This window comes from Lithobates pipiens, unplaced genomic scaffold (assembly GCF_037356315.1).
Source record: "Lithobates pipiens isolate NorthernLeopardFrog02 unplaced genomic scaffold, aLitPip1_a1.2 Scaffold_10, whole genome shotgun sequence".
In the NCBI taxonomy this organism is placed as follows: Eukaryota; Metazoa; Chordata; class Amphibia; order Anura; family Ranidae; genus Lithobates; species Lithobates pipiens.
This window is the reverse complement of record NW_027507686.1, coordinates 14,620,100-14,647,436: the sequence shown is the minus strand read 5'-3', so window position 1 is coordinate 14,647,436 and position 27,337 is coordinate 14,620,100. Positions and strand designations below refer to the sequence as shown.

General features: G+C 44.9%; 1 protein-coding gene across 1 annotated transcript in view; it reads left to right on the top strand.

Annotated features, from left to right (window-relative positions):
• LOC143927518 (neural-cadherin-like) overlaps window positions 1-26,650 on the top strand; it is a 55,795-nt gene extending 29,145 nt beyond the window's left edge. Inside the window, exons 7-17 of the mRNA XM_077451625.1 lie at window positions 3,392-3,597; window positions 5,747-5,877; window positions 8,124-8,251; window positions 10,645-10,762; window positions 10,944-11,118; window positions 13,557-13,723; window positions 18,083-18,341; window positions 20,119-20,299; window positions 22,796-23,034; window positions 23,536-23,690; window positions 26,079-26,650. Coding sequence (XP_077307751.1) covers window positions 3,392-3,597; window positions 5,747-5,877; window positions 8,124-8,251; window positions 10,645-10,762; window positions 10,944-11,118; window positions 13,557-13,723; window positions 18,083-18,341; window positions 20,119-20,299; window positions 22,796-23,034; window positions 23,536-23,690; window positions 26,079-26,498 — 2,179 coding nt within the window. The 3' untranslated portion in view covers window positions 26,499-26,650. The remainder of the gene's footprint in view (window positions 1-3,391; window positions 3,598-5,746; window positions 5,878-8,123; window positions 8,252-10,644; window positions 10,763-10,943; window positions 11,119-13,556; window positions 13,724-18,082; window positions 18,342-20,118; window positions 20,300-22,795; window positions 23,035-23,535; window positions 23,691-26,078) is intronic.
• Window positions 26,651-27,337: the final 687 nt, after the last annotated feature.

Here is a 27,337-nt window from a genome sequence, read left to right as displayed (position 1 = left end):
GTCTGCTCCGGGCTCCAGCCTAATTACTAACCTCCTAGACAACCGTCTGGTCTCTCCCCAGGCATTGGCCAGGGCATAGTAAATATTCAGGCCAGTCATTTGAATTTCCCTCCCTAAGCTCTGGAAGCTTCTGCCCAGAGGCAGGGGGAAACAATCAAACACTTATGCCGCGTACACACGATCGGAATTCCGGCCAGAAAAAGACAGATGAGAGCTTTTCATCGGAAAACGCAACCGTGTGTACGCTCCATCGGAATTTAGCTGTCCGAATTTCCGCCAGCCAAAAATTGATAGCATGTTCTCAATTTTCCCGATGGAAAAACTTTCTATCGGAAATTACGATTGTGTGTATGCAATTCTGACATGACAAAAATCACGCATGCTCAGATTCAACTATGTGGCGGAAGCTATTTGCTACTGGCTATTGAACTCCCTTTTTCTAGTCCCATCGTACGTGTTGTACGTCACTGTGTTCTAAACGATCGGAATTTGGTGTGACTGTGTGTAGGCAGGACAGTTTGAGCGGAATTCCGACAGGAAAACCATCAGAGCTTTTTCCGACGAGAATTCCGATTGTCTGTACGCGGCATAAACCACAAGCAGACCAAGGCAAACAATCATTGCTACTGATTACAGAGCAAGCCAAAAATGAAAAAAAAAACTTATTACATACTTACATAGTTTGTTGGAAGGTGTTAATGTAGGCTTTGTGTTTGTGTGTAATTTTACTGTAAGCACTTCATTTATGTGTGAGTTATAACTATGAGGTTAATTGCATGCAATGGTGCATTGGCCGGAGGCAAGGTCACTTTCTGTTGTGAGGGTAGTTCCCAATGGTTTAGGGTCTTTGGTCCTATGTGGGAGCAGGGGAGCCCACACAACCTACGATGAGCTCGTTATATCAGTCCACCTGTAATGGAACCTGGAGGTGGGAAGTGCTAAAGGTATGAGCATCATTGTGCAGCCTCACCATTGTGCAGCCTCATCATTGTACAGCCTTACCATTGTACGGCCTCACCACTGAATTGCCTAAACCAGGGGTCTCCAGATTGTCTAAACAAAGGGCCGGTGTATAGTCGAATACTGTCCCCCGTCGGATAGTGTCTGCCCTGTACTGCGCTTGCACAGTATGGAAGACAAGGAGACGATGAAAGTCTCCAAAGATCAGTGGCGCCTGCTTCAAGCCCCACCATCCAAGTGGACATAGAGTTAGAATAAAAAATTGGCGAGCTAAGCGAGCGTGGATGGTGGGGCTTCAACCTGGACTCAGTGCGCAGGCGCCTTTCATCTAACGAGACTTTCGGAGCCTCCTTGTCCTTCATACGGTCTGGACAATATCCGATGGGGGGACAGTTTTTAGCAGAACACCGGTCTATTGTCCTTCAGACTTTAGGGGGGGGGGGGGCAAACTGTGGCCAGTGGGAGTGGAAATTTTCCTAGCATCAGTGGGAGCAAACATCACCAAATTTGGTATTAGGGGAAGGAATAGTGCTCCATTGTTGGTGTCATTGGGAAGAATAGTGTCCCATAGTTGATGTCAGTTGGAAAAATAGTGTCTTGTACCAGTGGGAGGGATAGTGTGCCAAAGGCCAGATATAGGCAAGCAAAGGGTCACATCCGGCCTCCAGGCCGCAGTTTGGAGACCACTGGCCTAAACAATTGCTTCATCTGTGAGTGCTTTATGTTCAGCTAGCAGATTCATAGTTGAATAGTCCAATGTAATGGAATTGACTGTGTAAATGTTATCTACTATGCAGAGCAATGTCATATGTTTGTGACAACCTAGTGAACTACACTCAGTAAATAGGTTTGTTTATTCTACAAGTCTGGTCTGGTCACGTAATGAAGATAAGCTCATGTGTGCCATGACAGTGTGTGCAAATAGGGGAATCAAATCACCAAACCTTGGTGGCTAAGATGCCTCCCACCACAATCCACTGTTCTCTGGCAGTTCAGTGAAGGCCAAGCGAGAGGGCAAGCCATGCACACAGCAACTTCCCTCTCTAGCCAGCATTGTTGGATCCAAGCCCTTCTCCCTCTCCTGAGTTCTCAGTCCTTTCGGGGGACTCAAGCTGTCTGTATGTGGTTCTGCCCTTCATTGCTCTGCCATTGTATTTTCCTGCAGGCTGAGGCTCCTTTCTTTCTCTGATCAAAAGCTTAGGTGGGCCAGGCTCCTCTCTCCTCCCAAGCAAGCTGGGAGAAGAAGTCAACACTGTCCATTCAGGTCCAGGACTGTACCATTCAGGGAACTACATTTCCTAGTAGTCCCTGCATGTGACTCCAGTGGGGAGGGCTAACAGCCCAGCCTTGGTGGTGGACAGTCATTATAATTTCTCCTGCCTGTTTCTAAGGGTGGGAACAAGTTCCAAACTGGTTGTAGCCAATTAGCATCCCTGTTTCCTCCCTGCAATCTGATGATCCGCTAAGGACGGGGCAAATGAGGGAGAAATGAGCTGTGGCCAGGTTGCAATGCACAGCTGTGCGGCTTAAAGGGACTTAAATACACTATTATGCCACGAAAACACGACCATACTTTCGATGAACTGAACTCTGTAGGACTTTTTGATGGACTTTGGACAGAGTTCCGACAGAGTTCTGACGAAACAGACTTGTCTACACACGTTCACACCAAAGTCCGACTGATTTGAACGTGATGACGTATGACCAGACTAGAATAAGGAAGTTAGTAGCCAGTAGCCAATAGCTGCCCTTGTGTCGTTGTTTTTCCGTCGGAGTAGCATACAGACGAACTGAGTTTTTGACCGGACTCGAGTCCGTCGGAAAAATTTGAAACATACTCTATTTCTAAAGTCCATCTGATTTTTTGGACAGCAAAGGTCCAATGAAGCCCACACACGATCGAATTGTCTGACGGATTTGTTCCATTGGACCTTTGCTGTCGAAAAAGTCCGGTCTTGTGTACGCGGCATTACTTGCTTTCTCATGTACTTCTGTGTTTTGACTATTGATGAGTCATATGATGATTGGAGTTATAAGGAGGTGGAAGCCTTGGGGTAAATATATGGAGAATTTTTAAGATCTTTATTATTTAAAGTCCCTCATATCTGGTGAGTGTGTTGTTCTGAATGTGAATGAAAGGGCACAGTAGGAACATAAGACTTGTTGAACTTTAGTGGCGTACATCACAGGTGGTGGGTTCTTCTAACTTTAACTGTTTTCTGGAAAAGTCAACTTTTTTCACCATTATGATTCCAACACATTAAGACTACATTTAGAAGACCATTCTTGGATAAACTGAATTTCATTGTTCATTGACACTAGTATTTAAGGGTGCTGTTTCTCATTGCTCATATCTTATATTTCTGAAATATTGTTACCGGGTGTAAAGTCACCAAGCCTAACAAGTACTTTTTTTTGGGCTTGGCCTTAGGTGCCAGTGCCTGCCGCAGTTCCGTGGACCACTATGTCAGCTGACCCTCCACAGTTTCCATGGCAATGGATACACTTGGTTCCCGCCAATCAAATTTTGCTCTGAGGTCCGTCTGTCTCTGGAGTTCATCAGTGACCAATCGGATGGGACGTTATTGTACCACGGACCTGTGTCCAACCAGGACGCAGAGGATTCCTTGTCTCTTGGTAAGTGCATCTGAATTGTTTTAATATGGAATAAAATTGAAATGCGGTTCTAAAACTTGTGAATGCTGCTCCAAAATGCATTTAAACCTGAACACTAGTGAAGCCGCAAAACATTAAGTTAAAATACATTTATGGGAATTGTTTCACCTGATTTATAATCACAAGATTTACAATGACATTCACAGACCTCCTTGCAGACTATGATACATTTAGGGCAGGTCCTGATCCAGGACCCGCTCCAGCCTTTCATTGGAAGGCAGCAGCCGTACACTGATTAAGTCATTGCTGTGCTATCTATCCTGTAAGCTTGTGCACATAATTAGACTGACAGCATGGAGCATAGGAATGGAGCCCCATGTGGCCACTAGTGTTGCTCCTCCCCTTTGCCAGCCTGAGTGCTGCATAAAGATTAAAGAGACAGATTAAAGTATCTATAATAGTTTTATCGAAATGCAGGGCTTTTTTTTCAGGTGGAACTCGGTTCCACCACCTCTGGCTCAGACCCTTTGGTGTCTGCTCACCACAATCACTTGTAAATACAGAAGTCCGGTTTCTGTGTTTACAAGTGACAGCTCTGCACTCTGTGTGTAACACCCCTGAACTCTGCACTCTGTATGTAATGCAATCCTTGTATTTAATGCCCCTTTAAGACCCTCCTACTGTTATGCCACGTACACACGATCGGAATTCCGGCCAGTAAAAGACCAATGAGAGCTTTTCATCGGAAAATGCGACCGTGTGTATGCTCCATCAGAATTTAGCTGTCCGAATTTCCGCCAGCCAAAAATTGATAGCATGTTCTCAATTTTCCCAACGGAAAAACTTCCTATCGGTAATTCTGATCGTGTGTATGCAATTCCGACACTCCAAAAAATCACACGTGCTCAGATTCAACTACGAGATGGAAGCTATTGGCTACTGGCTATTGAACTTCCGTTTTCTAGTCACGTCGTACGTGTTGTACGTCACCGCGTTATAAATGATCGGAATTTAATGTGACCGTGTGTAGGCAAGATAGCTTGAGCCGAATTCCGTCGGAATTCCGTCGGGAAAACAATCAGAGCTTTTTCCGAGGAGAATTCCGATCGTGTGTACGCGGCATTAGTAAAATTTGACTGACCACAACCCACTATTTGATGTGATTTGGATGGTGTGTGTAGAGGGAGGGGTTTTGGGAGGTCGTGGTTGAGTTCCTGTCTAAATGTAACACGTTCTGCAGAAGGTACTGAAGCCGCTCTTTATGTCCAGGGCAGGTAGGGAGAAACGAGCTGTGGCCAGTTTGTGATGTTCAGCTGAGCGGCTTAAAGGGGCATTACTATGACAGCAAGGAAACTGAGTTAAGCCTTGTACACACGGTCGGAGAATCCGTCGGAATGTGTCCTATCGGACCGTGTCGTCGGATAATCCGACTGTGTGTGGTATGCATCGGACTGTTTCCGTCGGAATATCCATCGGATCCAATTTTCCAACATGTTGGAAATATTTCCCGACCAACTGGTTCGATCGGACATACTCCGATCATGTGTAGAGAATTTTGATCGGACCAAGTGCCACGCATGCTCAGATCAAATTCCTACATCAAAGCTATTGGCTACTAGCCTGAACGTAGTCCCATCGTAACGAAATTACATCATCACGTTCTGAATGATCTGATTTTTCGACAACTTAGTCCAACCGTGTGTATGCAACAGTTTCGGACAAGATGCGACGGACAAAATTCGACGGATTTGGTTGTCAAAATCTCCGACCGTGTGTACAGGGGCTTAGACTGACAGCATGGCGCATAGAAATGGAGCCCCATTTGGACCCTATTGTTGCTCCTTTCCCCTTCCACTCAGAGTGCTGCTGTGCAAGGGATAAAAGAGACAGATTAAGGTATTTATAAAAGTTTTATCTAAATGTACATTTGAAAAATAATAACATATTCCTTAGAAAATATTGAAGCTGCTTTGCTAGTCTATAACAGGTAGGTAGATGGCCTCCCAAAATTGGATGACCACATTGTAGCCATCGTTCGGCTGTAGCATGGTCGGCAAGTGGTTAAGCTTTGACAATAAAACCTGGAAGCTGATTGGTTTCTGTGCAGAACTGCACCAGATTTTGCCTCTCCAGTTTTAAGTAAATCTCCCCCATTTTTTCCCCTCTGTAGATATCACACAGGGCATTCTAAGGCTCACAATCAGACAAGCTGGCAGCACCCAGTTACAACTCCAGTTACCAGAGAGTGTGAACGTGACCGACAACAGCTGGCATCGACTAGACCTCAAACTAAGGAACAAGGTGAGTCTTTTATTTTAACTACGACTTTAATATTCAGAGTGCTCAGAGAAATGCGATTACACGGATGCTGATTTATGCACAAAGGAGACATTGCTGGCAGCAATCAATCACGTTTTTTCTTTGAATTTTTATTCTGCGATAAAAAGTGACAGTTGCGATCTGACTAGTTCCCGTGGGTAGCGCTGTCACATGTATTTATTTATTTTTTTAATTGGAGCCCAACTCTTCTAGGAACTTGAAATGTACAATTAAAATATCTCTAAAACCAAAACCTATTTTTGAAAAATTAGGCTAGGTTCACATCTATGCGTGTTGGGAATACGTGCAAATATCACGCACTTTCCCGACAAGCAGAGAAAGGCACTAACATTTAGCAGACATGGGGCAGTGCCACAAATTATTAATGGTACCCCCCACACATATGCAATCGCAGGAGAATGGTGCGGCACGTTTTTGGAAGAGTCAGGGGCTTATTATTCTGTGTTTTCCGCACATAGGAAATCAGGTTGAAGCAGATGTAGGACTACCCCTACAGGAGGCACTAATAGTGTTGGGTCCTTTGTTCTCACCTCGCCCTGTAAATTGGAACAGTGCGAAACGGTTAAAACCAAATTAATGACCTATATACAGTGCTCAGTATGGATCCTTTGCCGGCTGCGTTGGGGCCCTTGTGCCATTTGCAAGCTTTATGAAAGCTGGCCACCCCTGCACAGAGTGTGGTGGTAGTGGGCTATACACTGTAGATTGAGGTGCAGGCCAATGGACTGAACAGATGTAAAGTCAGTATGGACATTGCAGACTAACCAGGCAAGAGAATGGATAACTGAGTGGAATATGACTTGTGTAGGGAGATAAGTCTAGATTTTGCTCGCTGATCAGCTCCTTGAATCGAGTTGATGTAACATGTTAAATGGGCTGCCCTACGCCCGACGTTTGGGAACGCACACACACTCCATTACACCTGTAAGTGTGAACCAAGCCTAAGAACCCATTTCAGGTTTTCATTGCTGTTCTTCCCTCACCCCAATGCCTGCTGGGAGAATTCATCCCTGTCTTGGAGGGCAAAATAGAAAATGATGGAAAATCCAAAATGTTATATTTGTCCCTGGATTAGGAATAAAGGGGAAGTGTACCAATGGGGACACCTCTTCAAGTGACAACTGTCTAAGACGAGAATTCACTTTGGAGAGATTTCTTTTAAAGCATTTGAATAAAAAATGGATCCTGCTCCTTTAAGCATGGTATATGACACAGTGCTTGTCCTGTGTCATTTGGCTACCCTGTAACACTTAAAAAAAACCTGGCTGATCCTGCCAGGTTCTCCCCACCACTCTGTCAACTGACCACGGTGTATCAGGGCTGCTGAGCCCTGCCACTGTGGTCAGTTTCATCAGCAGCCTGCTATCTGCTCTCCTCTCTGCTCTTATGTCCTCCTCTCTCTCCTCCCCTCTCTGTCTGTGTGTGATCACCCCTCCCCCTCCTGCTGCTCTCATAACACTGACCTGTATACACCATTAGCACTGCCTCCTATTGCAGTGTCCCCCCTGTGAATGATTTATAAATATAAATGCTGTAAATACCTAATTTAGGAGCAGAGATTGCGATCACATGACCTTCCAGCCCTCTCCTCCTCCTCTCCTCCTCCAGACTGACATCAGCAGGGGAATTTCAGCCCCGCCCACTGCATCTCTGAGGAGGAAAGGAGAAAGCTGGCTGGTCATGTGATCGCAATCTCGGCAGTGAAATTAGGTATTTTCAGCATTTATTTTTTATAAATCAAACACAGAGGGGACACTACAATAGGAGGCAGTGCTGATGGTGTGTACAGGTTAGAGTGGCTTAACAAATACCTTAATTTTCTGCTGGGCCTCTGGCACAGAAAATGAAGAACAAAATTGCAAAAAATTAGGATGATAGAATTCTCCAACCTTTTCAAATATAAACAAAAAAATTATTGGCCTTATTTATATTTTAAGTGGTCTATTTAATTTTTTATTTAAAAAAGAATGCTACTCGAATGTCTCAGCATAACGTATCTAATATGTTTATTTCCCATGATCGTCAGCTCCATCTATTGACCATAATGTGGAATTTTCCTGAAATACTTTAATGGTAATAATACCACATTATGGCCACAAGATGGAGCTGAGGACCAAAGGAAAGAAACATATTGGACCCATTATTGGGATTATTTGTGATTTATTTATTTTTTTAGACCCCTTAGTGTAAAACATGCTTATTTTTAGGCAGTGATGTTGACCCTGGACCATTGTAGTTCAGCTATCATTTCCGAGAAGGAGGGAGTCGGCAAGAGGTTTCTATCGGAGGACCGTGCAATGTGCGAAGCCCAAGGACAGATGATGCAAGAATGGAGGTAACAAGGAAAATTGTCACCTATTTATGCCAGAATTTTCTCAGTTCCATGACTGAAAAGAACGCAAATTAAATAAATGATAGGGGCAGGCCAGGGACAGTCGGGTTGGGGAGAGGAAGGGGCTAGATGAAATATATATATATATATATACACACACACACACACACACACACACACACACACACACACACACACACACCTGACCCCCTTAAACAATGCATGGGCATGTTGGGGTCCTCCCTGTAACCATACAACAGGAAGCACTTGAGGTGCATGATGCCACTTGACATTGGGGCAGGACCAAGCCAGTTATAACGTTGCCTGCCTGACTTACATCTGGCCTTACTTTAACTTATACGATGATCTTATTTTCCCACTTTCGCTTGAGTCCCTACAAAGTTCTTCAACAGCTCTCATTATGTTGAACATTATTTGTGATACACGGAATAGTTTATTTATCCAATTGATTTTTGTAATTTTCATATTGCTTTCCTTTGTTTATGTACTAAAAATGTCATAAACCAAGAATGCAAAAAAAAAGTATAAATATGTAATATAATATAGAATAAAATACACTGAATTTATAAAATATTATATAATAATATTATTTAATTATTGTATAATTATATCAATAATAATAATTATTATTATTATGTTTTTTTCACTTTTGTCAAAAAAAAAAAAAAAAAAAAAAAACCTTCCTCACTTTATTCATGTTTTGCTTGGTGTAAATTAAATGTTCTTTGTAGTACAAGCCAAGGAAACTTAGACCTCTGTAGTGTATTAATACTTCTACTAAACAGTGTACGCAGCATTTTCTTCTCCCAGCAAAAGCAACAAAACACACCACAGAAAACTGATCTGCTTCAGTTGAACTTTAGCGCAAATCCACCGAACGAGCCCCCAATTGTTTTGCTTGGTGTCTATAAGCCCTTGTACACACGGTCGGACATTCCGATGGACAATGTCCGATAGGGCCGTGTTGTTGGATAATCCGACAGTGTGTGGGCTCCATCGGACTGTTTCCGTCTGAGTATCTGACGGACCAAGTTTTCCAGCTGGGCTATAAAATTTTCTGACAACATGATCCGATCGGACTTTGTCCGATCATGTGTAGAGAATTCCGATCGGACAAAGTGCCACGCATGCTCAGATCAAATTCCTAGACCAAAGCTATTGGCTACTAGCCTGAACGTAGTCCCATCCTAATGAAATAACGTCATCACGTTATGTACGATCGGATTTTCGGACAACTTTGTCCGACCGTGTGTATGCAACAGTTTCTGACAAAATCCGTTGGACAAAATACGACGAATTTGGTTGTCGGAATGTCCGACCCGTGTGTACAAGGGCTTAAAGGTTCTTTGCGGTACAATCCAAGGAAACTCAGACCTCTGTAAGTCTATTTTTTTTTTTTTTTAAGTTTTATTTATTGCTTTTAACACAAGTATACACAAGACCCAACCCGGGCCATACACACATATAAACTATTTACATTACTTCAGCGTCGACTCTCTCTTCCTCCTTCCAGACCCTCATTCAGTAAAAAATAACACAGTAATAATAAGGCAACCTGTTTTTAGTAACAGGCAATGGTACATTTTTACGATATGTCTGGCAATTACCTACATGTTAAATCGTACTACACGTGCGTGCTATTAGGTGCCACGCAATCTGCTACCGTAGTTTCCCTATTCATCCAACTGCCCCACACTTTATGAAATTTCTGCGGTATGCCCCTACTAATGTATGTAGCCTTATATAAAGGTGCAGCCCTATTAACAGACCTCTGTAGTCTATTAAGGCTTTTGCTAAACAGGAAAAACTGCACATACAACTGCAGAAAAAAACACAATTTAAAGCATGCAAAGTATTACAAAACATGCCTACAACATGCACAAGCCAAATATCCTTTCTAGCAAAATAAGCATGTGCAATATGTCTGCAATAAGTAAATTAAACACTTACTCAACTGGAGTAATCTCCTGGAGTCCGACACCAAAAATCTTCCCCTGAAGTCTTCCAGCATACAGTTGTTTTGGAAGACAAAGGGACAACGTGTGTGTTGGAAGACTTCGGAGGAGAACAATTCACAAAAAAAAGTTTGGTTTGGATTTCTATTATAATATTAAAAATATATTTAACATCAATGTAATGACTTTAGATTAAAATACATACAGCATTACCTTCATATAGGAACAAAATTATAATTGTATACATTTGAAGCCTGAAGTTCCTCTGATGGTCTCCTCCTGCAGCTGCCTGTTCCATAGTGAGCATCCATTGGAGGAGATGTCCAGGGGAATTTCCCAGCATGTCTGCATATTGAATAAGTCATTTCCGCACACATTTCCTAGTATTTTTATATTTTTTTATGTGTTTTTTATTCAAAGACTTTGGAATCCACACCATGTTCTGCAGCTGGGTGGGATTAAGGCATCTCCTTCTCATCCACACCTACCATCGGCCCATTTTAAAGGATGTCTACGTAACCTTATCATTAATAAGCAGGTAAGTGAGGTTAAAGGTAGTGTTGAAAAAATTTTGTGCGGAAAACTATCCTTTGGCCACTGAAACGATCCAAAAATGTACATATTTATTTATGAAACCTCACTGTCTGAACATGTCAATGTTTGCTCCTTATTTATTTATTTATTTATTTATTTATTTTTTTACATGGCTAATAACCAAGATGTTTGACTTTGGTGCCCCCCTGGAATCCGTAAACAGCTCTGCGGGTTGCACATTGTGTGATTTCATCGGCTCACGTTCTGCTCCTTGTGAGACTCCACCGCGGTGTAGCGGAGATGCCGGAACCTCCAACTGTGGCTGCCTTCCTGGTGACAATAGACATGAATGTGAAAGAGGTATTGTTATCATGGTGACGTGTCGTAGATGTGCCCATACGATGGCAGAGAAAGGTTGTGTCAGATCTGCTACTAATAAGAAAGTCTACAACTCTGACAGATGTCCTCTGATATATCGGCTATCATGCAATTGTTGCTCCGTTGTGTCCGGCGTCATTTGGATGATAGGCACAGTGGTGTAGAAAGAGGTGTAGCAGGGGCTGGGGATGGAAATGGGGCCCATCCATTTTCCTCTAAAGCGGCTAAACCTTTATCTTGGAGGAGAAGAGAAATGATAGAGGTGGCTATAGGGGGTTGGGAAGAAATTGGAAAGGAGCTGTGAAAATCAGGGTTGGATGTTTTCAGTAGAGGGGGTAATAGTATTCAGGCATTGGATTGAAGCAATCCATGAATGAAATATCTACACACCTATGAGCTTGTTGGATTTCCCATGAATTGGATCCACCGATTCTGAGCCAGGTCTTCTCGCCCAACATCTATACCTGACCTTACAAATGGGCACAATTTCCCACAGATCTTGTGAAAAACCTTTCCAGAACTGTGGTGGTTGTGTGTGAGGGAGCAACTCCATAATAAAGACCATAGTTTTTAGAAAGGGAGGCCCAACATGAGTATATGGAAGTAAACATAAGATGCTATTATCTGCTAACTTTAGAGCAGTCTTTCCCAACCAGGGTTCCTCCTGAGTTTGCTAGGGATTCCTTGTCTCTCCTTAACCACTGACATCCGCTATCTTTTTAGCTGTCTGTAAAGAAGAGTCAGCCTTCCTATTTGTCAGCAATGTAATGGGATCATTTTCCATGAACCAATAATGTAAGCGGGTCTTTCTCCCAATGGCCACCAATGTATGGGACTATTATATTCACCACCAACGTAAAGAAACTTTTCTCCACTAAAACCAGCTTAATGGGACATTACAATTTTCATACTGTTTCTTTTTTTTGGCCACATATCTCAGTTTAATAGCGAAAGTAATTCGGAGTTATAGAGTAGGGGGGTGTCAAATACACTAGGTATGCCATATATCCCAACCACAACACTACCTGCCCGGAGTTTGCATGTTCTCCCTGTGTGGGTTTCCTCCGGGTACTTCGGTTTCCTCCCACAATCCAAAGACATGCAGGTAGGTTAATTGGCTTCTGTCCAAAATTGGCCCTGGTATATGAATGGGGACCTTGGATTGTGGGCTCCTTGAGGGTAGAGACCGATGTGAGTGTGCGATGTACAGGGATAGGGACAATTGTAGACACTCACTCAGGTTGAACTGGATGGACTGGTGTCTTTATTCAACCTTACTAACTATGAAACTATATTCTTTATTTTATCTATTTTTATATCTACAACTTGCTCAAAACCATTCAAGGGGAAGATGGAAGCACACGCCATGAGCCACTTAGTTTCAAATATGACAGGAAGACTTCAGCTCCATCTTCTCTCGAACCATACCATCTAATGCATTTCACCCATCATGAGTTTAATCGTGGAGGTCTAAGTCCATAATGGGTGAAATGTGTTAGCGGACATGGTTTGGGAGGGGATGGAGCTGAAGCCTTTCTGTCATATTTCAAATTGAGTGTCTCTCAGTGTACGCCATATTCCCATTGTATGTGTCACAGTCAGCAGTCAGGCTTGGAGGCCAGCAGCTATAGCAGTAGAAAGTCTCCCACCGACCAACTGGATAAGTGCAGCAGGAGGTTATCCCGGCAGATGACACGGGCTCAACTGAGGTGCGAGGTCTAAGTACTAACCGGTATTCACCAGAGCTCCTGATGGTGGAGATGGGTTTTGCTGTGTGTTAGTATCAGGTCACAGTCCGCAAGATTACCCCACCAGGAGGTGAGCAAGCCGAGGTCCAGTAGCAGATATAGCAGGTAGGGGTCAAGCAAAAGTGTCATCAGTAAACAAGCCAAATGTTGGTAACAAGTGGTCGCAGGTTGGGATCAAGTGGAAGCGGAGTCAAGGAACAAGCCAAAGGTTGGTAACGTATGGTAGTGGAGAAAGGGTAGGCTGCAGGTACGCAAAGGAGCAAGATATTGGCTGGAGAGAGCACAATTATCTGGCAAATGGGAGGTGCAAAGACATGGCTTATATCAGAAAGTTCATGGGAGGAGCAGAGTTCAAGGTTCATTGCAAGAGACAAGAAGGGCAAGAAAGTCCAAAGAATGAGACCGGAGCTGTGCAACATTTCAGGTGGTTCAGCATGAAGAGCTACTGCCAGACACAGCAGAGGTGGCAAAAAGATTGGGAAAGGTTGCAATAGAGTATAATACAGATGCTGCAATAGATAATGCTTCATAGTGTGTCTTCCTTTAATTGATTTAGTAAATCTCCCACCATTCCCATATCCCATCCTGTAGTTTCTTGTTATGCATTTTGGCTACTTTTTATTATTTTGCCAAATAGTTATTCTCTTCTTTGATATTGACTGAATCCTACAGATGATACAGAACACCTCTTCCAGCCTGGCGGCTTGATACAATACAGGTTCACTCACATGTTTCACCCACAAAGGACGCATTTCCAGGCAATGGTGAGAACGCGTCAGTCTCACAGCACAATCCTTAGCCTGTTCTCCAGAGATAGGACCGAGTACATTTTTCTGCAGGTGGGTGGAAGTAGAAGACTTTCCCAATAGTCGTTCTGTTGTCTGATTGCATTGTGCTTTTCATTGATTTTAATAAACAGGGCCAGGGCTGTTGTTCTGGAGATTTAGGTATCTCCTTACAGGGCTGGTGGATGTTCCTAGGAGCTGTTCACATCACTATGTTTTAATATTAGAGATGGTCCCATTACTATAACATGTGTTCAAAAATAATAACTGTAGCTCCATACTTAGAAAATGGCAGCATACATAAACATGGGGGTCTGTGTTTAGACTTGGCAGCTCCAGCTTGTCCTGGGTTTTTGACATTTGTACCTGGAACTTTCTTTACCTTCCAATTTTGAAAACTGAAACAGTTCAGACTAAAATTCCTGGTGTTGGGATGTTGCATTAAGTGTTCAGGGCATGTTGCGCCCAGCCTCACTCAACATGGAGGATGTGTCTGTGGACTTTCTCATTTCTCCAGGCCATGGTATATCTAGTAGTAGTTCAGTTTGGCTTGTTCTGTAATGCTGAATTGTTTTGTAGCTCATATAAGCCACTTCACCAATTAGGGAAAAAGGATATTCTTTAGAGCGGTGGTTCTCAACCTCAGTCCTCAATTACCCCCAACAGGTCATGTTTTGGGAATTTCTCTTAGATAAAATAGCTGTCCAAAATACCAAGCCATTGACTCTGATTTAAAGCACCTGTGCAAGAAGGAAAACATGGCCTGTTGGAGGTACTTGAGAACTGAGGTTGAGAACCAATGCTTTAGAGGACAGAGAAGACAACTGGTTTGCAAGAGGCCATTAATGTCAGACTGTAACAAGCATCATTGATAGACCAAAATTGAACCTTCAAAAATTGCAGCTGGAACCAACTCATTGCTTGGAGTACCTGAGCCTGGTCTTATTCCTTCCTTAGGTTAAGCTTACATCTCTCTGGTCTTAGCCCCTGTACACACGGTCGGAGATTTCGACAACCAAATTTGTCTGATTTTCTCAGTCGGATTTTGTCCGTCGGATTGTGTCCGAAACTGTTGCATACACACGGTCGGACTAAGTTGTCGAAAAATCCGATCTTTCAGAACGTGATGACGTAGATGGGACTACATTCAGGCTAGTAGCCAATAGCTTTGATGTAGGAATTTGATCTGAGCATGCGTGGCACTTGGTCCGATCAAAATTCTCTACACATGATCGGAGTATGTCCGACCGGCCCAGTTGGTCGGGAAATATTTCCAACATGTTGGAAAATTGGGTCCGACGGAGATTCAGACGGAATCAGTCCGATGCATACCACACACAGTCGGATTATTCGACGACCCGGTCTGATAGGACACATTCCGACGGATTCTCCGACCGTGTGTACAAGGGCTTACTCAGCTGGCAGTTCCTGGTCCCTACACCTGGACACATCCGTTTTGTCTTGATCTGTAACGTTAAAAACTTTTTGTAGTTGCACAAGCCACTTCTTGAGTTCCAATGAGTGTCAGGAAAATACCCCAACATTTATATCCAAGGGGCACGAACACCCTGTTCTAATTAAGGAAAGGGGACATTCTTTAGGGAACAGTGAGGTTCACATTTTGGCCAGAGAAGCCAACTGTTTTGCAAGAGGCATCAAAGAGGCCATCTACGTCAAACTTTAACCACTTCCCACCCGGCCAATGCATATATACGGCCGGGTGGGAGCCGTCTACTCCTGATAGGACGTTCAGGAACGTCCTTCAGGAGTAGCGGGATCGCGCCCGCGCAGCGGCGCAATCCCGATGTGCTCGTGTCACCCGGACACGGCACATCTCAGATCGGCAGGAGGGCTCTGTGATTGGCCCTCCTGATCACATGACGGCCGTGTCCAATCACGGCCGTCATGTGATGTAAACAAACAACCGGTTGCTAGGCAATCGGCTCTCCTCTCCTCACACGGAAGTCACCGCTGAGGAGAGGAGAGCAGAACGCTGCAGCCGGCTGATGATCAGTGAGTATGGGCTGCTTTTTACAGCTTTTTACTCACTGATCATCAGTGTAGTGTAAACACACAACACACCACACAGTACAAACACAGTCCCCACATATGTCCCCAAAACACACATGTCCCCAAAACATACATGTCCCCAAATAATAAAAACACATGTCCCTAATAATAACATGTCCCCCACATATGTCCCACTAAAATCACATGTCCCAATGATTATCTGCACACATATGTACGTGATCACCTGCACACATATGTACATGATCATTTGCGTACATATGTCCGTGATCACACAAACCAATTATTATACACTTAACGGAATTTTTTTTACCAAAAACATGTAGCAGAATACATTTTGGCTTAAATTTATAACAAAATGTGATTTTATTGGATTTCTTTTCAAATAGAAAAAAGAAAATATTGTTTTTTTTCCAAATTTCCGCTATTTTTGCGCTTATATCGCAAAAAAAAAAACGGAGTCGTGAATAAATAACACCAAAATAAAGCTCTATTTGTGCGAACAAAATGATAACAATTTAATTTGGGTACAGTGTAGCATGACCGCGCAATTGTCACTGAAAGCGCTAGAGCGCTGAAAGCTGAAAATTGGGCTGGGAAGGAAGGGGGTGAAAGTGCCCTGTATTGTAGTGGTTAACAATCATCACTGAATGGGAGTGGGGCCTTCAACCTCATCCGTTTTCCACATATAACGCTATTTTACCATCTCTATCCCTGAGTTTTGCCAACAATTTATTGCTTCAGCCGTGTTAATCAAAGAATTACTGTTTATTTTGAGGGAAATATATAATTTATAAAATTTTTAAAATACCAAAAGAAAAAAAAAACAGTATGAATAAATTAAGCAAGAATTGAGACTCCCATTAACAATCTAGGGTATAAGCCCCTGTACACACGGTCGGAGATTTTGACAACCAAATCCGTCAGATTTTGTCCGTTGGATCTTGTCCGAAACTGTTGCATACACACGGTCGGACAAAGTTGTCGAAAAATCCGATCATTCAGAACGTGATGATGTAATTTCCTTACGATGGGACTACATTCAGGCTAGTAGCCAATAGCTTTGGTGTAGGAATTTGATCTGAGCATGCGTGGCACTGTGTCCGATCAAAATTCTTTACACATGATCGGAGTATGTCCTATCGGACCAGTTTGTCGGAAAATATTTCCAACAAGTTGGAAAATTGGGTCCGTCGGATATTCCGACGGAAACAGTCCGATGCATACCACACACAGTCGGATTATCCGACAAACCGGTCCGATAGGACACATTCCGTCGGAATCTCCGACCGTGTGTACAAGGGCTAACAGTGTCCAGAGCTAGTGTTAGCAATGGGGTGGATATAGAGGTATCACAAAATATGATACACCCAGGATTTTCAAGATGTAGGACCTTAACCCTCAAAGCATCCCAAATGGGGTTGGTAAGGAAGCGTTGAAAGGGGTTTCAAAAGATCAACTATACGTTCTGCATAATTATCCAACAATGTGCTCCAGCACACCCATTGAGAGAATAAGAGCTCAGAAAGAGGAGTAAAAGAAAGACAAGAGAAAGAGGAAGAGCGCGACCACTTCGCAGGTGAAGAGTACAAGAGAAAGATAGTTAAGGAAAGAGAAGAGAGAGAAGGATGTGAGTGAGTCTTGGAGGGCACATGTTAAACGGCAGAAAGGCTACATGCAGTAATTGCCGATATGACAAAGAGTAAACAAAAAGTGAGGGTGAGAGCGAATATTCGCATCAGATTAATGTTTATTTAACCTGACACCAAGGATGCGATTATGTAAATAGGACAGGGTGATTCCACAATTTTCACACCCCTTTCCTGTCCTTAGACAATGACATCTGCCTTTCCATGTAAATTATACCAAGGTGTTGGTGCTACGCATTTGGATATAAATACTGAGGAATTTCCCTGACTCTCAGTACTAAAGAAGTGGCTTTGACAAGCTATGTCTTTGACATTACAGAACAAGTCCAGTTGAATGTGACTAACTACTACTAGATCAACCTAGAAGACTGAGTGAAAGGGCGTCATGGCCTTAGGAGGAACAGGGGTCCTTAGTTGGGGAGAGCACTTGGAAATCTAAACTGAGCATATGATGAAAACCCGCAAAACCCGAGGTTACCGTCACTGAAAACCCCATGTCAAAACCAGATGTATAAACAGCTGATGTTATATTTAAATCTTGACTTGTCCTACAAAAGTCAAGCTTGGCCCCCCAGAGATGGGCTGGTACGTGAATTCAAATTTAAAATCCTTGCAACCATGCAAAACTGTGTGCACCTTGAAAAATTCCTGGCAATGACACCTCCTGTTCCTTTTAAAATGTTGGCAAAATTGTGACAGTTATTGAAGGAAGCCATTTTTGCCTCCTTTCCAATAGGTGGTACATGGAATCCTCACGGCTTCATATAATATTGGCGATGGTGACTACTTAGTGAAACTCGCGGGCCACAGACTGGATTCTGGGGAGTGGTGTGAAGTCAGTTTGGAGCGGCTTCAGAATGAATTCACTCTACGTATGAGTAGCGGATCAGAACATGGTGAGGTCACGGTGGCGCATGGCACATACAAGGAAATTAAAGTGGATCCAAGCAGTGTTTTTCTAGGGAGCGGCAAGATGGAAGAGCCAAGCTTCGAAGGTATGAGGCACACACTCAATAAAGCATGGTTGAACACAATAAACGCAACGCCACCTTGGCTAAGGTTTCATACTGAGAACCTGGAGTGTATTTCTACAGTTGTGCTCATAAGTTTACATACCCTGGCAGAATTTATGATTTCTTGGCCATTTTTCAGAGAATATGAATGATAACACATAAACTTTTCTTTCAGTCATGGTTAGCATTTGAGTGAAGCCATTTATTATCAATCAACTGTGTTTATTCTTTTTTTTAAATAATGGCAACAGAATCTACCCAAATGACCCTGATCAAAAGTTTACATACCCTGATGATTTTGGCCTTATAACGTGCACACAAGTTGACACAAAGGGGTTTAAATGGCTATTAAAGGTAACCATCCTCACCTGTTATCTGTTTGTTTGTAATTAGTGTGTGTGCATAAAAGGTCAGTGAGTTTCTGGACTCCTGACAGACCCTTGCATCTTTCATCCAGTGCTGCACTGATGTTTCTGGATTCTGAGCCATGGAGAAAGCAAAATAATTGTCAAAGGATCTGTGGGAAAAAGGAGTTGAACTGTATAAAACAGGAAAGGGATCTAAAAAGATATCCAAGAAATTGAGAACGCCAATCAGCAGGGTTCAAACTCTAATCTAGAAGTGGAAACTGAGGGGTTCTGTTGAAACCAAACCACGGTCAGGTAGACCAACTAAAATTTCAGCCACAACTACCATAAAAATTGTTTAGGATACAAAGAAAAGCCCACAAATAACTTCAGGTGAAATACAGGACTCTCTGAAAACATGGTGTGGCTGTTTTAAGATGCACAATAAGGAGGCACTTGAAGAAAGATGGGCTGCATGGTCGAGTCGCCAGAAGAAAGTCATTACTACGCAAATGCCACAAAGTATCCCGCTTACAATACACCAAACAGCACAGAGACAAGCCTCAAACCTTCTGCCACAAAGTCATTTGGAGTGAGATCAAAATTGAGCTTTTTGACCACAACCATAAACGCTTCATTTGGAGAGGAGTCATCAAGGTCTATGATGAAAGGTACGGAGGTGGATCGCTGATGTTTTGGGGATGTGTGAGCTACAAGGTACAGGAAATTTGGTGAAAATTGATGGTAAGATGAATGCAGTATGTTATCATAAAATACTGGAGGAACATTTGCATTCCTCAGCCAGGAAGCTGCACGTGGGACGTACTTGGACTTTCCAACATGACAATGATCCAAAACACAAGGCCAAGTCGAACGGTCATTGGCTACAGCAGAATAAAGTGAAGGTTCTGGAGTGACCATCTCAGTCTCCTGACCTCAATATCATTGAGCCACTCTGGGGAGATCTCAAACGTTTTGCCAAAAGGAATAGGCAGCTTTACCATCTGAGAAGATAAAGAGCCTCACCCACAAATACCACAAAAGACTTCAAGGTGCCATTGATGTTAGAGGGGGCAATACACGGTATTAAGAACTGGGGTATGTAAACTTTTGATCAGGGTCATTTGCGTAGTTTCTGTTTTCATTATGATTTAAAAAGAGTAAAAACAGATGATTGATAATAAATGGATTCAGCCAAACACTAACCATGAGTGAAAGGAAACGTTTTTGTGTTGTCATTCATATTCTCTGAAAAATGGCCAAGAAATCATAAATTCTGCCAGGGTATGTAAACTTATGAGCACAACTGTATTACATTTTAGTTTCGGAGTTTAGATACACTTTAATGATGTCTGCTTTTCTTTAGTCTGCATTGACAGTGGAAACTGATGATTTGCACTCAATGTCAATAGGCTGCATGAAGGACGTAAGATTCAATAGCTACAGACTGCCCATGGAAAACCAGTCCAGCTCTCCGGTGACCATGGTTAGGAAGCAAGGAGTGAGCAGAGGGTGTACCTCTGACGTCTGCAGGAGTGCTCCTTGTAGCCGGGGCTTTGTCTGCACTGACATGTGGATGCTACATGAATGCAGGTAAGACTATCTTCTACAGGACCTGCAACTGGCATGGCATGCTTTTTATTGGCTTCCTGTGTTGTAGGAGGGGGTTATTTAAAGTGAACCTGTCAGACGAGTAAAATAGAAGCTGACACTGCATACCTTTTTTTTTTTTTGCAAACAGCATTGTTTTTTTTTCTTGCTGCACTGTTTGGAATACTGAGTGGAACAAGAAAGCACTGACTGTTGGGTATGCACTTTGGATCAGTAGTACTTTTTTTTTTTTTTTTTTTTTATCATAAAGTGCTATAAAATTCAATGATCAAAGTCATTATGTCCTTTAACCAGTAATGTTGTTAAAAATAAATATAATTGTTTCATTCAGCCATTAATATGATCTATTATTATGTTACTGTATATAAACCCCGTCCTCTGGTGGTGGGGTTTAATGGTGTGGCAAGGCTTGCTGCAGGATTTTCCTGGGGAGCCAGAATGGCTTGATGGCACAGCCTTAGTGTGCCATCAAGGTCCTTGATAACACCCCCAGGGAGCAGGCTGTTTATGTCACACCCCCAGGGAGCAGGTCCTTGATGATACGCCCCAAGAAGCAGGTCTTTGATGACACACCCTCAGGGATCAGGTCCTTGATGACACACCCCCAGGGATCAGGTCCTTGATGATGCACCCCCAGAGAGCAGGTCCTTGATGACACACCCGCAGGGAGCAGGTCCTTGATGACGCACCCCCAGGGAGCAGGTCCTTGATGACGCACTCCCAGGGAGCAGGTCCTTGATGACGCACCCCCAGGGAGCAGGTCCTTGATGATGCACCCCCAGGGAGCAGGTCATTGATGACACACCCGCAGGGAGCAGGTCATTGATGACACACCACCAGGGATCAGGTCCTTGATGACACACCCGCAGGGAGCAGGTCCTTGATGACACATCCGCAGGGAGCAGGTCCTTGATGACACACTCGCAGGGAGCAGGTCCTTGATGACACACTCGCAGGGAGCAGGTCCTTGATGACACATCCCAAGGAGCAGGTCCTTGATGACACATCCCAAGGAGCAGGTCCTTGATGACACATCCCAAGGAGCAGGTCCTTGATGACACATCCCAAGGAGCAGGTCCTTGATGACACACCCCAAGGAGCAGGTCCTTGATGACACCCCCTCAGGGGACAGGTCCTTAATGACACCCCCCTCAGGGGGACAGGTCCTTGATGACACCCCCCAGGGGACAGTTCCTTGATGATACACCCCAAGGAGCATGTAATTGATGACACACCCTCAGGGACCAGGTCCTTGATGATACACCCCAAGGAGAAGATCATTGATGACACACCCTCAGGGATCAGGTCATTGATGATACACCCCCAGGGAGCAGGTCCTTGATGACACACCCCCAGGGGACAGGTCCTTGATGATACACCCCAAGGAGCAGGTCATTGATGACACACCTTCAGGGATAAGGTCTTTGATGATACACCCCCAGGGATAAGGTCTTTGATGATACACCCCCAGGGAGCAGGTCCTTGATGACACGCCCCCAGGGGACAGGTCCTTAATGGCACACCCCCAGGGAGCAGGTCATTGATGATATCCCCCCAGGGAGCAGGCCCTTGTTGACACACCCCCAGGGGACAGGTCCTTAATGACACACCCTCATGGAGCAGGTCTTTGATGAGACATCCCCAGGGAGCAGGTGCTTGATGATAACGCTGGGTGTCATTCAACCAGAAAAAGAATTGGCACTGGAGGACTGTAGCTGTGAGTCTGCAGAGGATAGCACCTGAGGGAAGGTGAATATTATTTGTTATTTATTTATGATCACTTATTATGTATTTAACATTTTTAATTTGTCTCAAATACATTTTTTTAATTATTATTAATCATAATACAAATAATTTATTTAAATCATTATATATTATTACTAGTCTATTTATTATTAGTTTATGTTTATTATTAGTATATGTAAGCCCATGTCTCTTTTTGATATGTTTATCAGCATTACTAACTATATACAATTTTCTTAAGAAAACCTTTTTTTGTTTTGTAAAACTATTGCAAAGTAACAGCACTTCCTGTTGCAGGCTGACAACACTAAGCTGCTACCTCACAATTAGCTGCAGCGTTGTCAGCCTACAGAGGGAGCTCCTTCAGTTGGCCATTGGGCTGCCTTTACATTTTCCGACCAGAGTGGCAAACAAACAGCCAGCTGGAAGAGCGCACATAGCAGGCCGACAACGCTGCTTCTAATTACAAGGCAGCGGCTCAGCGGTGTCAGCCTGCAACATAAAGTTCCATTGCTGGATGGATCTCCAGGTAAAATACTTTGCAATAGATTCACATATAGTGGGGTGGGGGAGTGGGGCATGATGCCTAACATACTAAAAAAATGATTTTGGGTTCATAAATCAAAAGCCCTGCAGGGGGTTAAAATTTTATTTACTAAAGTCCATTAGCTGGAGTTTGGCTTTCAATTTGCCGACACACAATGCTAATCTTTTCCTGTCCTCTCTGTTATGTAGCTGCCCCCCGGGGTACCTGTTGATAGAGAACATCACTGGCCAGTGGTGCCTGTATACCGTGTGCGCACAAAGCCCGTGCAAATATGGCACCTGCATACCGCGATCGGACGCCGAGTTCTCCTGCCTCTGCGCGCAGGGATTTGCTGGCAGCAACTGCGATGTGGTCCTTTATACCCTGGATCCGGGGTCCACGCTCAGCACTTTCCTCATCACCTGCATCGGCTCCACTGCCCTGATCGGTAACAATGAAAATGTGCACAAGTGTCTATTTCTCTGGCTACATTGTAACAAGATATAACACTATTATATAATGTATTATGAAGCATGTAAGGGGTGGGGCTGGGACACAAAGAAGGTGGGCGGGACTCCCAAAACTTCCAGGAGGACAGGAAGACCATTAAGCTCCACCTATAACTAAATGATCAAATGTAGGTGGACTCTTCCTTTAAGAGATGAAAGTTAATTGGATATTGCGAAATTGCAGTCTATGTTTTTAGTATTTAAAGGCCAGAACGCAAGACTGTCGCAAAGTCGTTTTTCAAGAAGAGATCTAACTGGTGGCTATTTATATGCCCCGCCTTCCTCCACCACTTCTTACCCTTCCACCAAAGTTCAACGCCTTGCCTGTCCATACCTCAGCCTGGCCTGGGATAGGACATAAATGATTACCGACAGAGCAGATGTTACAATGTAACAGACAGAACATCGGATGACTTTGCATGTCTTCTTCCCCGCTGTAGCTGTGATTGCCGGCGCTGTACTTCTCTCCCGCTGCAAGAAGAAGAAAAGGATGAATGAGGGTGTCTATCACGTGTCCGCTTATCACGATGAAGTGGAGGACACCAGGCAGAACATCTTCCATTACAATGAGGAAGGAGGCGGCGAGGAGGATCAGGTGAGCTCATCAATATATTCAAATGATAAAGGCAACAAAACGTACATTGCACTGTGTATGGGACAGGCACACTTTAAGGAATAGAGAAAGAGAGAGAGTAGATGGGTGAGTGGATGATGGGGGGGTGAGACAGAGAGAACAAAGAGGGGAAGAACAAGTGGAGAGAGAAAGAAAAAAAGATGGGGGGAAGAGGGAGATGTGTGTTTTGGGGGGAGGGGAAAGCAGGGGGAGAAAAGAAGAGAGGGGAGAGAAGGAGAGTGGGGAAAGGAGAGGGAGATAAAAACAATGGGAAAAGAGAGAGATGGGGGAGAAGGAGAGTGAAAGAGAGGAGGGGATATGAGACTGGGTGAAAGGTGGGGAGAGAATTAGAGGGGGAGACAAAGACAGTGGAGAAGGACATGGTGGGAGAGGGAGAGAGTGACGAAAGATGGTGGGAAATGGAGACGGTGGGAAAATGGATGGAGGGAGACGGTGGAGAAGGAAATGGCGGGAGAGGGAGATGGCAGCAAAGGGATACAGTGAAAAAGGAGATGGTGGGAGAGGGAGACTGTAGAGAAGGGGATGGTGGGAGAGGGAAGCGGTGGAGAAGGAGATGGTAGGAGGGGGAGACAGTGGAGAAGAGGATGGTGAGAGAAGGAGATGGTGGAGAATGGGACGGTGGGAGAGGGAGACGGCGAATCAGAGGGGGGAGAAGAGGGTGGTGTGAGATGGAGACGGTGGAGAATAAGAGGGGAAGAAGGGGATGGTGGGAGAGGGAGATGGTGGAGGATGGTGGGAGAGGGAAACGGTGGAGAAGGGGATGGTGGGAAAGGGATACAGTGGAGAAGGAGATGGTGGGAGAGGGAGATGGTGGAGAATCAGAGGGAGAGAATGAGATAGTGGGAAAGGGAGACAGTGGAGAAGGGGATAGTAGGAGAGGGAGACAAAGCAGAAGGGGATGGTGGGAGTGGGAGACAATGGAGAAGGGGATGGTGGGAGCAGGAGACAGTGGAGAAGGGGGTGGTGTGAGCGGGAGACAGTGGAGAAGGGGGTGGTGGGAGCGGGCAACAGTGGAGAAGGGGGTGGTGGGAGCGGGAGACAGTGGAGAAGGGGATGGTGGGAGCGGGAGACAGTGGAGAAGGGGATGGTGGGAGAGGGAAACGGTGGAGAAGGGGATGGTGGGAGAGGGAGATGGTGGAGAATCAGAGGGGGAGAACGAGATAGTGGGAAAGGGAGACAGTGGAGAAGGGGATAGTGGGAGAAGGAGACAAAGCAGAAGGGAATGGTGGGAGCAGGAGACAGTGAAGAAGGGGATGGTGGGAGCGGGAAACAGTGAAGGAGATGGTGGGAGAGGGAGATGGTGGAGAATCAGAGGGGGAGAACGAGATAGTGGGAAAAGGAGACAGTGGAGAGTGAGAATGGTGGGTGACTGTGGAGAAGGGGATAGTGGGAGAGGGAGACAAAGGAGAAGGGGATGTGGGAGCGGGAGACAGTGGAGGAGGAGATGGTGGGAGAGGGTAGAAAAGGGAGTTGATCCAGGAGGGAGGGAGATGGTGAAGGAGAAGATGGGAGAGGGAGACTGTAGAAAGGGAGATGGTAGAAGAGGGAGATGGTAGAGAAGGAGATTGTGGGAGAGGGGGACAGTGGGGAAAGGATGAGTGGGGGAGATAGTGGAGAGGGAGAGGAAGGGGGAGGGAGGTGGCTAGAGGGGAGGGAGATGGTGGGAGAGGAAAACGGTGGACGAGAGGGTGGGAGAAGGAAATGGTGGAGGAGAGGGTGGGAGAAGGAAACGGTGGAGGAGAGGGTGGGAGAGGGAGACGGTGGAAAAGGAGATGGTGGCAGAGGCAAACAGTGGAAAATAAGAGGGGAGAGAGGGAGACGGAGGAGATGGTAGGAGAGGAAGACATTGGAGAAGGAGATGGTGGAAGAAGGAGAAAGTGGAGATGGTGTTAATGGGAGCTGGTGGAGGTTGAGAGGGGGACAGTGGAGAGGGAGATGGTGGGAGAAGGAGACAGTGGAGGAGAGGAAGATGGTAGATGAGGAGATGCTGGGAGAGGGAGATGGTGCAGAAGGAGAGGGTGGGAGAGAGATCAGAGGGGGGAGAGAAAAGAGGGGTGAGAAAGAGGGAGACAGTGAGAGGGGAGAAAGTGGTGGGTTATAAGACAGCGGAAGGTACTGTAGTGTAGTGTCTTCTGCTCAATCTATATGGTAGTAATATATAGTAATTGCAGAGGGTTTTCCTTAAGACACAAAAGTAATTTTGATAAAGGTGATTAGAAAGGCAGGCATAGAGAAGCCGAGCTATGATAGGCCAGCGATGGGTTAAAACGTAACACGCAATCTTTTCCAGACAAAATAAAAGTACATGATTCGCCGATCAGGTCTAATTACTGTGATTATTCCCCGCAGGACGCATTCAACATGACAGACCTCCATCTGTCTCTGCGGAACAGCCCGGTGCTCACTCTCGGCAGGAGGGCGAAGGATCGCCGCGTCCACAGCCCCCTGAGCTGCGATTACGAGCCGCCTGACAGCCAGAAGGCTCCGTCAAGAGCGCCGGCGCCGAGGCTGAGCTGCTCCTTCACCAGCGGAGATTTTGGTCAGTATTTCTACGACGTCTGCCAGGACGCCGTCTACATGCACTCGTCCTGCGACAGCTTGAAGGTGTACGACACGGAGGGGGCCGGCTCGACCGCCGGCAGCCTGAGCACGCTGGCCTCGTCTGGAATGGAGTCGGACTTGGAGTACGAGGACGTAAAAGCGTGGGGGCCCAAATTTTACTATCTCAGTAAACTTTATTCTTACACGGAGGACGACGACTCGCAGTGAAGGGGGGCGGGGATGGACCGCCCGCGCCACAGCCATGCAACGCTCGTCTGCACAAATCTGACGTCACTACCGGCACTCGTGATAAATTGCTAAAGAAAAATGATTTAAATAGCACAAACTTCAGTGCAGATGAGGCAAAACTTTTTAGAAAAAAAAAAAAAGCCGCAGCATTGTTCGCTTGACCACAGAGCTGACGCTCAGGAAAAGGGGCAGGGTGTTTTACTATCAATGCAAGGCTTACAAGCGCTGCAGGAACCTTCAGGAACTTTGTAAGTTGTGACAACCTATTTGGTGACCCCCCCCCTTAAAGTGTATGTCTAGTTTTGGATGGAGAGGGGAGGGATTAGAACTCCTGTTCAGGTTTTTACCGCTATCCAGGGCTTCATTTAAAGGTGACCTCCAATCTTGCAGAGTTGTACCGGCTCCTTCCCTGTGCTGAAATGACTTCCTCTGATTTCACTGCACACTGTGAGCTTCTCACAATGGGCATTAGAAGCTGCAGCAAGTCAGGTAGAGCCCCGCCTCCTTTCCTGGCTGGAGGACCTCCAGCCTAATTGTCCATTGGCCACCCCTTCCATTCATTGGATTTCAGTTCTAATAATGGAAGCTTAGCATTACATGTAGGCAATAATTGGGGCGGTCTACATGCAAATACAGCCTGCCTAGGACCCTCCCTCCCCCCCTCTAACACCGCTTGCCAGTGTTTCTCTGGATTTTACTGTTTTCACCGGCACGTCTGGGAGACGATCCCACAGTTTACATGGCTGGCCATAGAGGCGAACAGAGACCAGATCGTCTCTGATCCCCTCTATGATCTTGAAAAGTTGGAGCGATGGCAT